Genomic DNA, 16,176 nt, shown 5'->3' on the forward strand with positions numbered 1-16,176 from the left:
GAATTCAAAATGATGTGCACAAGCAAGAAATTTTTGGTGTGTTTCAACATGCCCCGCGTTGCGCCGTGCCCTACTCCCCTATGTGAAGTTTTTGCTTTTGTACTACTTAAAAAATTCTATATATAATAAAGTGTAAAATCAGGCGAGTTCTCAAATTCGATTTGAATGATAACCCATTGCTCCTCTTGTCCCTGGCCCGTCTTGCTCCACTTGCAAGAGAAAAAAGAGTGTTATATCTATTACATATACAGCTTCCATGATATTCTAGTTCGTCGTGATAGATCGTAAGATGTGTCGCCAAAACGGAGAGTAGGATAGCTGCGCAAACATTCATAAATACTTGAACGCGATTGATTGGTGCAGGTGTTACAGCGTTGATCTGCCAATCTGAGTGTGACGAGTTGGAGTATGTCAAAAATTATCTTTTATTCTAACATTGACCCCTGAATACAGATAGACGACGTACAAATAGTACCGCTCTTTTTATAATAAAAATATTTTTTGTTTTGCTTTATTGTAGACATAAAATATTTGTTATTAGTTTTTTTTCAGAATAGACTCTGCTGTTTAGAAAAAAATAAGCAAATCCTCGTAAATGAATCCCGAAGAGGTGCGCTCCTTATTAACTTGTTGGAAAATCACCGCAATCATGATCTATAAAACCAGTGAAGTTGATCAAAAAAGGGAAAAAAAGTGTTTACGCAAACCAATAATCCTACAGTTACAGTACAGCCCACAAATTAAACAGTTAAGTCTAGTTTTTCCTTTTTGTATGACCAAAGGGGCAAGATTTGAAAGATCTTTGAATGGATTGAGCAATTTTCATTTATTTTACTGTTCGTATAATGTAAAATCTTTATAATGTAAACGTTCTCAGAACAGATTATTCTTGTTGTAATAGCGCCTACTGTATATATGTTGTCGTAGACTAAAACTTAGTATAGGTATGTTTTTGGTTGAATATCCGAAATTTACCTTTTCTATTTTGGCTCTAAATATCTACAGAGCGCTCTACTTAGAAGCTGGAGTGTGATAAGTATAAGCAGGTGGTTTTTTCTACAGTATGTTTAAAAAGTAATTCGATGGCTAAACACCCATAAGATATGTTGTCTTACATTTTTAATATTCATGTACTTTTAAATAATATATATTGTATATAATTCCACGTCCAAACTAGCGGAGCGAATGTGTGAGAGTTTTTATGATAAATGCATGTGCACACAACTCACGAAAATTATTCATCAACAACGTCGCAAACCCTTGTATCGAAATCTCATCAACAAATTTAACCATTTTTCTGTGGAGTCGTTTAAGTATAATAACGATACAAAACACATATAAACCTATTTAAATATATTACCAAGTCTTTGAAATGTGTCGACATATTCTTAAAACTTACCCATCTAAACGGATTATACACAAATAGACAGATTAATTTGGCCGAACATCGTTATTAAAACTTGGTAAGTCTTACTTTTATCAAAATTAAGACCGGCAAGTGAAACGCCGAGCGACAGAGAATAGAACCACTAAGTCGTGCGCATTTCACGAAAGAATAACGTGCACATTTCACCAGTCTATAGCATTGGCGAATTGCCGAAGGTTTCTGTAATTAACGTAGGAGTACTGAAATCGTTTCTTTTTTGCCGATTTCAAAGTAACTGACATTTTGGAAACTTTTGAGTACTTTGGTATTCTAACTGATGTCCAAAGCAGTGCAAGTAAATGAAATGACGATATTTTTTTCTAACGATTCTTATGAGATTATTACAATATTTAATTATAAGTTTGGATGACTATTGAAGTGTTATAGTCACTCTAACAACATCGATGATGGGCAATATGTTACTGTTATTTTTTTTCTAAATAGTTTTGTTAAATAGATTTTCTAAAAATCTGTATAAATATCACAACTTCTTGATATTGTTAGCTATGGCGTTTTGAAATGTAAACAAAATTGTGCATTGGTTTTCTATTATTACTATATTAATAATATTGGTTATTCTAATAATATCAGTGCATTTTACTTCTAATATTGACCAATATTGCATTTCTCTTATTGCAGTGGGAGAGATATAAACATATAATCTTTTCCTTTCATTATTGCTGTTTGTTGTATGTAATAACACCCACACCCAGTACATTACAGCTACCATTGCAGTTCTCCTATTGCACTGCAGTGCTATTTGACTGCTAATATTGCATTTCTCAACCATCAGTACCCTTTCTTTTTTCCAATATCACCTTGGTCGTGGGCTGTATGACAGGGGAATTTCTAGTATATAATATATATTGTATATAATTATAATATATAAATATACTATATGATATAATGGTAATATATTGTTATAATATATAATAACATATAATTATATCGTAATATGTATATTTATTTAAATATATTTGTTGGCTTATATCCTTAATTGACAAATTGAAAGAAGTCAGTTAATTTGTCTTATAATTATTGTGCCTATAACAGTAGAATAGTGCTTCATAAAGAATCATAAGAGGGGCTGATGTATGACGTAATCAGTGCTGTCATAGTTACTCTTGTTCACCACGGCTTCTTTTCTTATGACAATAATGCTCTGATCTCAGTCTCTCACTCTCTTCATATTCAATGGGCATGCTCAACATCCTGTAGCATTTTACATTCCTTTTTGTGATTGACGGGTGTCATCTTTTGAATCATTTTCATCACCTCTGGTAATATTGTAGGGATGGGCAGTCGTCTACCCAAGTTGGACTGCCTTCGTTTTTCTCGTACTTGGCTGTGTTCTGTGGTTCTTCCCTGACTCGCGAAAGGCAACATTTATTTCCTCTCCGGCTCTCGTCGCTTACTCCGTTGTTCTTTGCTTCATCCAGTATGTATGTTCAGTAAACTATGGAGGAATTGATTACAACAATACGGGTCTCTTCTTTAATGCCTCGAGCGATTACGCCATAGCAACCATTGGCTTGATCGGCTATGACTACCCAGCGAGTGTCATCATGCTTAAGGTTGGTCAAATGAGGTGGCCATGTAGCTCCTACAGTTGCCAGTGAAAACAATTTTATATTGTGTGAAGAACAGTGAGCTCTAGTTCACCTTTTTGAATTCCAAATTAGCTGTATAACTTTTGAAGAAATTGATTCCACTAAATTTTTGCCTGGCTGCCATTTTGTCCTAGCATTATTATTGGCTAATAATAGCATAAAAATGTTTAATTTGTATCTACAGCACTTGTCGTGATATAAGCAATAAAACTTTTTATTTCAATGCTATGATTTTGTTCAAGCACACAAAAAGAATTTAGAAACCATGAAATCTCTATGAAACAGTCTGATACTTTTTGTTAATCGATTGACTTTGGGAAAAACTTGCTAATTTTTAATTCTTCTTTTTACCATCTTGTTGGAGATGTCACAGCAGTTTTCAAATGCAAGTTTTTACTGTGTAGCCCAATTGCAGTGATCTTGTAATATTGCAGCGATATACGTGGTTACACATGACAGCCAGTGTTGACAGCTACTTCAATTGTACATACTGCTCCTAATTATCACCAGACAAGTATTTTTACATTTTTTGTATTTAATTGGCTATATTTGGCATGACATGAATGAAATCACTTTCTAAGAGCATATCAAGCTAATTTGCGCTCAACTCAAATGTTTTAAAGTGTTAAATTTTATCCATTTCATGCCTATTCAATTTGAAAGCAAAGGTATGATTAAAAAAGTTTCTATTTTTTGGAGTTGGTTTTCCGAAGAAAATTTATTGTAGCTTTTTAAGGAATCTTGGAATTGTCATTAGCTGTTGTAACTCGACTGTCAGTCAAATGGTTTGGAGGTCGTTCACAAATGGGTTCTCTGTGGAATCCTTTTACATTGCTTTTTGAGAATACTGTCTGGGCATGGCTACTGCATATGTTGTGCCCATGAGCGCAACACATGTAGCATCAAGTAAAACAAGGAGAAAATGCAATTAATTTTGTTATCCTAAAACTATATAAAAAAATCAAAAAGTAGGTTGGAATTTATGTTATTGGTCAACTAATTGAGATTGACATTTGATAATCGGCTTTTTGCAAACTCAACTAAATGAAACAACTAAATTATGAGTTTTTCTATACCTACTCCTTTGGTTATTATCCATTCTCTTTTAGATGTTTTTTACAATGCTCTTCTGCGTGGTGCTACGACAGCTGCGAAGAGAGAATTGCTTCAGAGGTGGCAGAACAGTCGAAAGGGGAGTTCGTCTCTCCAGTCTTGCTTCCTCCATGGATGCAGATGTAGAGGCAGAACCAGGTAAGGAAGAAGATTATAGCGCAGTTTAATCACAGAGCTGTGCTGAATATAAAAAGTATTTGGTGTTTTGACTAGCATTACCTTCTCAACCCACTACAATATCTGGTAGTTGCAAACCTGTTTATTTGTAGATGTTGATCCCGATGGTGCAGAGGACTTGTTCATTGTGAAACTAGGTAAGAATTTGATTCTCTATGGTGTGTATCTTTGAGTCTTCGCTTGATGTGTTTCCTATTTTGGTTCAAAAATTGATGAATTCCATTCTGAGTTAGCATGTGGCGCATTTACAGTTGAGATTCCCTTTTTACTTTCTCTTGATTTCTCTTGTTATTATTTTATTTATTAGTTTTTGTTTTTTCCACATGGCTTGATTTGTTTTTGTTGGCATTAGCCAATGAAATCAAATTACATTTGTTGGCATTAGCCAATGAAATCAAATTACATTTGTTGGCATTAGCCAATGAAATCAAATTACATTTGTTGGCATTAGCCAATGAAATCAAATTACATTTGTTGGCATTAGCCAATGAAATCAAATTACATTTGTTGGCATTAGCCAATGAAATCAAATTACATTTGTTGGCATTAGCCAATGAAATCAAATTACATTTGTTGGCATTGGCGATGAAGCCGGTTAAGACCAAATCAAATTTCTGATAGGCTAGCTACTTGCCTTTAGCATAGAACAATAGAATTCCGTATATAATTACTTCACTGTATTTTTATTTCCTTTTATAATAAAATGTTTAGCACGTCAAAAACAAATACTCTCATGGTAATACTAGTAAATCCAAAATATATAGTTAATGGGAGACAATCACTATCTGCTATTGATCGATCTGCTTCAACTCATCATAAGTAGATCGCTAGTGATTACCGTACTTTTCGGACTATTAGCCGCTACATTTTTCTGATGATTTGAGACATGTGGCTTATATTAGGGTGCGGCTATTCTGTGGCTTTTTCTTTCACCGCTAGGGCGCATCAACCAGAATCTCCGGTTAGTGCGCTTCTAGCGGTGAAAGAAAAAACGAAACAATGGCTAACGGTACCGTTCCATTAGAAACTAGGTTAAAAAGCGTCGGTTAATACGAAACAGTGCCGTTAGGCACTGTTCCGTTTTAAACAGGAAAGTTGCTGTCGTGTTAAAAAGCACAGTCCTGAGTTCTGCGGCCTATACAAAGGTGCAGCCTATTTATTGTTTTATTATCGTTTTTTGGAAAATAAAGCAGATGCGGCTTATATAGGGATGCGGTTTATAGTCCGAAAAGTATGGTATCATAATTGCAGGTGAGGATTCTGCTTGCAGTTTTGGTTGCTCCGCAAATTGAAATTAAAAGTCACTCATAAAATTGATAGACTAAGATTGTTTTTACATATGTTGATGTGGATGCTTTGGCTGGCCAGTCAACATTAAATTCACTAGTTCATTTTTACTAAAAGATTTTCTGGATGTTCTGAGAAATCCGTTGGAATCTGATTTGCAGGACATAAGCTATCGGAATGGCTCGGCAAGTACTGGCTCTTGGCATTCTATACACTCTTGCTCATCATGGCTATCCAGGAGCCATACATCTACCGTCTCATCTACATGGTTTTCTTTCTCTACTCAGCTATCACACTGCAGGTGATAAATCTTGTTTTATCATTGCTGTGGTATGACCATCTCCTCCGCCTTTGTGTCTAGCAGTACTTTACAAGAGAGGGTGATGGGTCACTGGAGTTTGTATATAGATTCATACAGCTCTTACTCTGCTTCTGGATGAAAGAGTTGATTTCTGTTGGAGGTTGTGTGTTGGTTGTTTTAGTAGAGTAGCTTTCAGTGTGTTCACTTCATCTGTGGTTGTCCGAGTAGAGTAGCTATCAGTGTGTTTACTTCATCTGTGGTTGTCTGAGTAGAGTAGCTATCAGTGTGTTCACTACATCTGTGGTTGTCTGAGTAGAGTAGCTATTAGTATGTTCACTACATCTGTGGTTGTCTGAGTAGAGTAGCTATCAGTATGTTCACTTCATCTGTGGTTGTCTGAGTAGAGTAGCTGTCAGTATGTTCACTACATCTGTGGTTGTCTGAGTAGAGTAGCTATCAGCATGTTCACTACATCTGTGGTTGTCTGAGTAGAGTAGCTATCAGTATGTTCACTTCATCTGTGGTTGTCTGAGTAAAATGGCTATCAGTGTGTTCACTTCATCTGCGGTTGTCTGAGTAGAGTAACTATCAGTGTGTTCACTACATCTGTGGTTGTCTGAGTAGAGTAGCTATCAGTGTTCACTTCATCTGTGGTTGTCTGAGTAGAGTAGCTATCAGTATGTTAACTACATCTGTGGTTGTCTGAGTAGAGTAGCTATTAGTATGCTCACTTCATCTGTGGTTGTCTGAGTAGAGTAGCTATCAGTATGTTCACTACATCTGTGGTTGTCTGAGTAGAGTAGCTATCAGTATGTTAACTACATATGTGGTTGTCTGAGTAGAGTAGCTATCAGTATGTTCACTTCATCTGTGATTTTCTAAGTAGAGTAGCTATCAGTATGTTCACTTCATCTGTGGTTGTCTGAGTAGAGTAGCTATCAGTATGTTCACTACATCTGTGGTTGTCTGAGTAGAGTAGCTATCAGTATGTTAACTACATCTGTGGTTGTCTGAGTAGAGTAGCTATCAGTATGTTAACTACATCTGTGGTTGTCTGAGTAGAGTAGCTATCAGTATGTTCACTACATCTGTGGTTGTCTGAGTAGAGTAGCTATCAGTGTTCACTTCATCTGTGGTTGTCTGAGTAGAGTAGCTATCAGTGTTCACTTCATCTGTGGTTGTCTGAGTAGAGTAGCTATCAGTATGTTAACTACATCTGTGGTTGTCTGAGTAGAGTAGCTATCAGTATGTTAACTACATCTGTGGTTGTCTGAGTAGAGTAGCTATCAGTATGTTAACTACATCTGTGGTTGTCTGAGTAGAGTAGCTATCAGTATGTTCACTACATCTGTGGTTGTCTGAGTAGAGTAGCTATCAGTGTTCACTTCATCTGTGGTTGTCTGAGTGGAGTAGCTACCAGTGTTCACTTCATCTGTGGTTGTCTGAGTAGAGTAGCTATCAGTATGTTCACTTCGTCTGTGGTTGTCCGAGTAGAGAGGCTATGAGTATGTTCGCTACATTGTATGCTCTTTTGTTATACTTTTTTCGTAATAACAAACTCTCTGCAGTTTCTTTTCAAAGCGCTTTATCTTTATTTTCGCAATAATACAATTTTATGTATTTGAAGGAATCAGGACTAGCTTTTTTTTTTTTTTGCAGTTTCACTACCCTTTCTGGAGATTCACACTAAAGATGTTCCTGATAGTAGTGGCTGTTTATTCTGTCATCGCCACATTGATCGTTTATATTTTCTCATTTCACGATGTACTGATTTCCTTCAAAAATGCCACAGGCATCAGTGCTGACTGGTAAGTGTCCATACTTGCAAATGTAAGTTCATTGGATGATGCTTATGGTCTGATCTAGGTCATTTTAGGGGTAGGTCAAACAATGGGATTTGGTACCAAACTATCATTGTAACATTGGAAATGTGAAGTCTTGCTTCTACTTATGTCGTCCTGCAATTTACAGTAGACACCCTTACAACATAAACAATCCGTACCAGAATGTTTACGTTATCGGGATTTACAATGAAATACATGTAAATTTTTTAATCTGTTTTAAGGTCTTCTCGAAATCACATCTTGGGCACTTGAAAAAGAACAAAACTAAACAGAAATTTTAATTTAATGACTATATAGTGGTTGTGGTATTATTAGTTTATATCAAGAACTTTTTCTTGTCACATTCCCTTGGTTTCGTGTCCATGATTACCTTAATTCTACATTAAGGGTAGGGCACACCTTCAGTGTCGATTTTTATCAATTTTTTTCACTTTTTTCTTACACGAGTATATGCTGTGAAAAAGGAAAAAATATCGTATATGTCTAAAATAGAGGAAAAGGAAAATACATCTTTACTATAATAACAGTGGTGTCTGTCTGTCCGTTTGTCCAAAGCCAAGGTTAGAGGTCAGAATAAAAGATCCCTTTGAACAAAAGTAAAACTCATCACATTCAGATTGGTAGGCCGACACTCTAACGCCTATACCAATCGACAACCTTTCAGTATATCTGAATATTTTTACTGTTTTTACAATTTTACTCCGATTGTTTTATGCCTATTTGTTATATCTCAATGAAAGTATCTTTGAGCATGTTTCCTGGCAAAATGGCTATTGAAATGTTTTTCAATTAATCTAAAATAAAGTAAAACAAATAAAGTAAAACTGCCAGGGTGCTAGTCTATAGAGATACCCTTATGCGTTGTTTTCTTCCAAGTACTGCAAGTGAGAAAGCGATATCTTGGCAATCTAACTAATCGCTAACGATGGCAATCTTATTATTCGATTCGAATTTGAGAACTTTCACTCACTTGAATCTTTTCATTATACGGAATGTCTTATGTAATACATACAAAAGCTTTACACAAATTCTGTACGTTAGTTGGAATGTACATAAAAGGAGGTTTGCGTTATAGGAGGGTTTACTGTAGCCAACATCTGTAGACATACATGTCACCCACACTTTTCTTTTTACTTATTACATGTAATAGCTACAAAAAAGTATGATTAGCATAAATATACTGAGAGAGCGAACGTTGTATCTCTTTCAGGCGTCGTTGAAGGAATTTCAGCGAATAACATATAGGCATCTTCGTTATTCCGATGTAATAGCACAGCGACTGCCAAATTTGAATTTTGAGAGACGTTTTTGTCAATGTCATATGGCGAAAAAAATGTCGTAACGAAGGACGGAAAAACATCATGGTCCACATTTTAAGGCGAAAAAACCGTAAAACAGGGATGTTGTAACGAGGCGGTGCACTGTACATGTATCATGCTTAGGAGTTGTTTGCTTCTATTTCCAAAAAACTATTTTGTCATCTAAAATATTCTCTGATTTGTTTTTATTAAGGCCATGTATTTTGGCTCTATTTGCAGATGATTTTAACGAAAACGTAATTAAATACCTTACCACTCCTGAATTAATTTTCAGTACATAAAAAGAAAGCCGAAGAAACTTGTGCAGTTTACAGAAGGGAAATGTTCAGTGTCTTGTAATAGTGCAGAATTAGTCTTTTACGCTAGACAATCCACATAAAATTGAAGAATTGTAAAACGATTTTCCAAGAGAGCATATTTTCAGAATGTCTGTGCAATGTTTGATGCAGAGGCCATACTGTGTCGTAAATGGGATGTTACTCAGCTTCTGACTTGCAAATTGTAGAATTTAATATATGAGTCATTCGTGGGATTGAAGTGTCTTTCTTGACAGGCTTACTGACCTTGGATTTGACCCTGAAATAAACTACCAAGAAGGAACTGCTAGTGTCCTCCTTCTTTCAAGGCTGATTGTGCCAGCACTCCTCCTTGTCACTGTTATGCTGCAGATTCACATCTTCCATGACCAGTTCATGCAGTTCACGGAGGAAAATCAAGTGTAAGTTGAATTTGTGTGCACACCCGTTTGTACATATATGTGTGTGCGCATACCCGTTTGTACATATATGTGTGTGCGCTTGTGGGCATGTCTGTGTGAGTTTAGGCATGCGTGTGCAAGTACGTGTTTGTGTGTGCATGTGGGTGCGTGCATGCGAGTGCGTACGTGTGTGTACATGATTGTGAGTTTGGACAAGCACATTTGTGCCAGCGTTTGTGGATGGTGTTATACTGTTACTGTGTCTTTTTGCTAGTATTACTGTATCTGTCTGTTAGTACTACTATGTTAAACTATTAATACTTTATATGTCAAATAATTTCCTTTTTAGTAGCGGTTAACATTGTTTGTCAATACGGCGATTGTCAAATTGTCACCCTCTAATCCGTAAAAGATGTGCTTGCATCCCTTTGTTAATTTACATGCCATAAACACTTGCACAGCTTCAACTACCCACTACCTAAAAATGTAGGCTATCTCAACTGTCTAAACGCACTTCAAGACCTGCTTATTTACTTAAAGCACATAAATTACATAATTTTTTTATTGTATATTTCAATACATCAGAGTCTTGGCTTTCGAATGAGCTATTGTTTGCCATGGTGAGACAGACATTGATTGGTGTTTATAGGATTTCCCCAGAGCTCTACCGCGAAAAAGTTTACTAGCATAGTCTCAAAAATGGTGACGTCACAATTCTCATATTCGTTGTTGTGTGCTCTTACCACTTATTTATCAACTACGATAATGACGATAATGACGCTAGTGGCAGGTGAAGGTAGGACAACTCCAGAGAACGAATGAAGATGACAAAGGAATCAGTGTCATTAGTTTTCCATGTACATATTATTTCTATGATGAGTACCTCGGACTCCAAGAACCATACTATATTTTCCCGATGATATTATGCACTAGCTCTTTATTTTTAATGTGATATTGAGGGTGACGACTGAGACTAATTAATTTCAAGCATTGCGTGATCTCGCGAAAGTGCGATTTAGTCCTAGGGCCACGCAACCGCAGATCATAATTTAATCGATGTGATTTCATTACCTTTATCAACGACAGTACATTTATTGAAGCATAATTAATTAACCCATAACATGTGTTTGTATTGGTCGGCGTTAGCACGATCGCGGGCATTGTTGATTATCTAGAATCTTAGTTATTATTAGCGCTCTCCGGTTTAACAGCACAGATTGTCACAAAAAAACGCAGCCTCATTGGCAGCGAAGGGGATTGACAACCTAAGGCTAAATGAGAATTATGACGTCACATTTTGAGTACCTGAATCAAGTGTTTTTTTTGCAGGACATACTTTTGACACCCCGTTTTTCATAGCTCTATTATTCTTTGTGTATTGAATATAGGCTCATTCGAAAGCCAAGACTCTGATGTATTGAAATATATAATAAAAAAATTATGTAATTTATGTGCTTTAAATTCAAATCTGTCATGCAACAGGACCGGGGCTTGTTAGCCGCTCACTAGTAGATCAGTATAACATGCCGTAAAACCTTTAATTAAACGGCACCTCTATTTCGACCGCCACTGTGGGAGAAGGGTTGAAAACTACTGAGTTATGGCATTCAATTAGAGGTTTTACGGTATATCACAACCTTGTTGGTCTGACAACAGCTGTTGTTAGATAGCTGTATGGAACTTTGTTCTTATAGGGTGAAAAGTATCGCCGAGGATTTTGAGGCTGTTGAAGAGCCACCTCCAGGTATGCAATATAGTATTTACATGTGCCTTAGCTATACTTGAAACATTAGAGTTCTTCATCTATTGTTACTACCTATTCGTCTATTGATAGTATATCTAACTTTTATTGAAGTGGCTCATTTTACAAGTGGAGCATTATATTTTCGAACTCTTAACAGCTAAAATCTGTTACATGGGTTTAGGTTACAAGGGTGTAGTGTCATTTGTATATGCAGTCTATTAAACAGGTACATTACTAAAATTCTGTTCGTATTTAAATTTTATTATGAAAAAGTGGTATTCTGTTTTTTTTTAAGTACAGTCATACTTCGACTTACGAGCTTAATGCGTTCCGAGACTGAGCTCGTATGTCAATTTACTGTTGGTGCATGTTGGTGCAATTTATTTATATCTAGAACAATTAAATATATATCGATTGGTTTCCATACTCTAAAAAATGCAAATAAAACACTCAAAACAATATATTGTAACAGAAAGAACATGTTGGTTATTGTCATAACTTACCACATACTTTCAAAAAGCAACAAATAAAAAATAATGCAAGGAAATGTGATTAATTAAAATGTAAAATTAAATACCTACAATAGCAGCTAACGCTAGCATTTGCCAGAGAGGGAGATATAAGTTATCCTTCATTACAACAGTTGACTTTGATAAATTTTTATTTAATCAAAGTCTTAAAAGACAAACTTATAAGCAAACCTAAAAGCAAACTTTCATTTTTAGCTTGACATAATTAAAATTTCTTCGGCGTTCATAGTTTTAAGTTGCTCGCTGGTTAGCTAATTTTTCCTTTGTTTCGCCTTCATGACTAGCCGGCCGTTTTAAGATAAACAAATCTAAGGACGTTTGCCTTTGTCGCCCTTTCAACATGTTGCGATTAGGACAAGCACAGGTGTCGTCACAAAAGGTTACTGCACGACCACTAGCCAACTTGTCCGAAAGTATATTTTTATAGTTTTGATAGATAGCACCGGCCTTTTCACATAGCATCGTTTTAGTTACGCTGTTACCGGCCAATTGTTTGTCTTTTATCCAAACCCTGAGCAGTCTCTCCATCAGCGGTCGTGAAGATCGCTGCGCCGTTTAGAAACTATGGTTAGTCCTTTTGCGAACTAAATGCCCTGAATATAATCCTTCTGTTTGATAATTGTGGATGTATTTCTGTCATATTGCTGAGCTAGCTCAATCACGCATACACATTTCGCATATTTTTCAATAATTTTTCGTTTAATATCAATTGTTATCATTTGCTTTTTCTTTGCATTATCTTTCATTTTACTGGCAAACTTTCGGTCTACGCACAGTGCTTTTAATTCACATAATTATGCACTGAAAATCGCACACAAAAAACACGGTACAAAAGTATAACCTGAGCAGTTAAAAAATACAGAGTGATGCTGTTCTCATAAAACACCTCCGGCATACTTGGCAACTGACTCACGTGCTCGTATCTCAAACATGGCTTGTATGTTAGTGCTAAGACTTGCTTAAAAGCTAGCTCGTATCTCAAGTTTCTCGTACGTTGGAGCACTCGTAAGTTGAAGTATTACTGCATTTGATTTGTTGGCAGCGAGAAGCAGTTGATTCGTTGGCAGCATGGAGCAGTTGCTTCATAAGCTCGTTTGCATACTTCATGTAGTAATAGCAAGGCTTGTATTATAATATGGATGAATAGCCCCATTCCTTAATGTTAAAGCTTTGATGCATTTCCTGTTCTATGTAGAGCGGGCTCTTAGTTGATATCTTTGTTCAGCATTAAAGAGGTTCAACATATTGTTGTTTTGAAGCGTCGTTTTGATACTTTTTTGTGGTCAGTTGAATAAAATCTTCACTTCTGAATATTATTCTGAAAACATTTGCTTTGAAATAAGCACGTTAAAAATTATTTTCTGTAACTTCTAGTAAACAAAAGATAAGCCTGCATCTCAATTTCAGATAAGTTTTAATTTGATATAAAACTGGCAGCTCTGTTGGAAGTGAGAGCTGCTTGTTTTTTGCCAACACGTTCCATGCATGTGGCAGATGGTGCAGGGTGCTACGGTGACCAGTAGCAGCATATTGCTGGGGCTGACTACGTGCCATTGCTGACACTTAAACAAGTTTGTCTTTTTGTTTATTTTGTCACTTCATCTACATATGCCATCAGCCCATGTACATTTTGTATGCCTGTGGTACCAATTGCTGCAGCTGAGATTTCTAAGCTCTGTTGTGTACATGAATATTTCGCTTTTGTATATTGAACAGTTGGACTTGTGGCGTGATATCCAATCAAATTAATAAGTTTATGCTCATTTGTCTCCCCATTAATAAGCCTTAATCAGACAACCAACGATTTTTCAACACCAAAAATTACAAACAATAGCAATCTGTTATCAGTTAATTTGCTGCAAAAAAATGCTTGAAAAAACATCCGTCATTCCCTGGTAGCTATAGCGGGTTGAATCAGTGTGACAAGAAATGTACCGTTGATGGCACTATTTTTGTCATTTGTGCTTTAAAACTGTAAAATTGCTTGCCTGAGTGCATCCTAAAGCATAAACAAACATCAATAAGATCTCTTGGGCAGTTCAGCTATTCAGGTGGGGTTTAATTCTTCTAATGTAGCCAGACCTTGCTTGCAGTATGTTATATAGTTATATACTATATTGCAATAGCATTGGTGTCACCAGCTCAGTACACAAGACATTCAATAGTCAGCCAATATCGCTGATTAGCAGAAATCTACTCTTCTGTTGCGCTTCTCGTCTTTCATCGGTAACAGTTTTTCCTTTCGCGTGTTTCTAACTGCCCATTCTTGACTTTTTTCCCTCTTCAATGCCTATAGAATTAAGTTTTTAATTTCCCTTGTTCGATTTTACAGCTTTCACATGTTAAGGCGGCTTGTACTGTTTATAGAGCCAACAAAAAACTTGCTGGAGACCTTTTTTAATTTCATCAAGAGCCTCTTGCCTTCAGTCAATGATGTATTTTACTCAGCAGCTCGTATGACTACCATACACTTGTATAAGATCGTCTACATAGCCCCGGTCTACATAATTACTCGTGAGGTTAGTTCTTTCACCATCATTGTACTGAGAATACAACCTTTGTCTATGCGCGCATGAGCTATAGCAAATTTATGTTTGTGGCTTGAAGATACGCTCGCACAAGTTTGGTGGATTTCTAGTTGGTCATTTACCACTGGCTAATTTTAGGAAGTAGGTGAAAATCCATTACTGTATTCAAGCTAATACTTGTGAGTATTTTGTGTCACATTGCATTGTACATTAACTAGTGGCTTGATGTGTGCAATGTATAGGTTTATAGTTATGATTCAATACTTACAATTTCGTCATAAGCTTGGCAAAAACGTTTACCTACAAGTATTCTTATAATTCATATATTGATACTATTATTGGCTTTGTTGTAGCCTACAGCATTTGGGTTCATCCTACTCATTGTCCTTGACCTGGGCCTCTTTTTCAATCCCGAAGGAAAGCTTAGTAAGCTCTGCCTTCTTATGTCACAGTTCTGGATCGGTATTATCGTTTTGGCAAAGATGTTGTATCAGCTCTATTCTATACCAAAAGACTTGCTCATGGCCAACTGTACTATGGAAAATGAAACATTGATCAATGGCACATACATGTACATACCACTAGAAAATGCAGATGTCTTAGTCGGGCAGCAAAGTTCAGCAGCCTGGCTCGGGCTAGACAAGCTACGACCTGATGGCACTGGCTATGCAGATAGTCTTCCCCAATACATCGGAGTAAGTTAGCCATTTGCCAAACTTCTAGTGTTTTTTTTATAGGGTATCTTGAGTGAGACTGTGTCAGCTGAAGCTGCCGTGTGTCTCTTAATAGTTGTGCAGAATTTGAGTAAAAATCAGAAAAGTTCATACTTTGTGTTCTCTCTGAACAAAAATGGTAGGTATCTACATAAGTGCTACTTGTAGTGGCTAAATAAGCTCTCATACTTCTGTTAGCAACTACAAAATGCTCTTTGGTGTCTTTTATAGGTTTTCAAATGATCCTACATTCTCAGACTATAGCTATAAAAGCCATTCTTAGTTTATGGAAGATTAAAACTAGCCATTGTGCTACCCAGTCCTACTGTAAACAATTTGTATATAAAACAATGATGCTTAACTTCACGAGTGCTGAGACTTATATCAAAGACTTTTATGGACTTGGTTGGAGTTGTGAGTCACTACCTAGGTGCTCTGGCTTGATAACCACGCTTAGGCAAAGTATTTTAGAATCTACTGTCATACCTCTGTATGACTGTAGATATGTAAAAATAAGAACAGCCTTTGAGATGTTGCGGCGTTTATGTATGTTTATAACAGATTATTGCTTGAAACTTCAAATTTATTATTGAATAAACAAACCAATGTCACCCGTCTCATTACTTTCCTTTACATTGATCATGATTATGCTTTTCAAAATTGCAATAAAAATCGTCGTGACGCTCATCTTAACACAAAAATGAAATCAAATGAAAATGTTGATATTAAGTATTCGATCATAATTGTTGTTAAGTTAACCTCTACAGTTTTATTTTCAACTAGTAATATTACTAGTGAAAGCCGAACATACCATGCTGAATAAAGTGTGATATGCGTAATACGTGTAGTAGGGTTGTCAGTCTATGTAGCTCTATCAAAAGCCAATC

General features: G+C 36.2%; 1 protein-coding gene across 1 annotated transcript in view; it reads left to right on the forward strand.

The window, feature by feature from the left end:
• LOC137386014 (piezo-type mechanosensitive ion channel component 1-like) overlaps positions 1-16,176 on the forward strand; it is a 57,715-nt gene that overhangs the window by 1,292 nt on the left and 40,247 nt on the right. Inside the window, exons 2-10 of the mRNA XM_068072660.1 lie at positions 2,719-3,000; positions 4,146-4,287; positions 4,419-4,463; positions 5,775-5,914; positions 7,574-7,722; positions 9,631-9,795; positions 11,469-11,518; positions 14,416-14,567; positions 14,930-15,271. Of these exons, the coding sequence (XP_067928761.1) occupies positions 2,719-3,000; positions 4,146-4,287; positions 4,419-4,463; positions 5,775-5,914; positions 7,574-7,722; positions 9,631-9,795; positions 11,469-11,518; positions 14,416-14,567; positions 14,930-15,271 (1,467 nt within the window). The remainder of the gene's footprint in view (positions 1-2,718; positions 3,001-4,145; positions 4,288-4,418; positions 4,464-5,774; positions 5,915-7,573; positions 7,723-9,630; positions 9,796-11,468; positions 11,519-14,415; positions 14,568-14,929; positions 15,272-16,176) is intronic.

The sequence above is a fragment of the Watersipora subatra genome, chromosome 1 (assembly GCF_963576615.1).
Source record: "Watersipora subatra chromosome 1, tzWatSuba1.1, whole genome shotgun sequence".
Lineage (NCBI taxonomy): Eukaryota > Metazoa > Bryozoa > Gymnolaemata > Cheilostomatida > Watersiporidae > Watersipora > Watersipora subatra.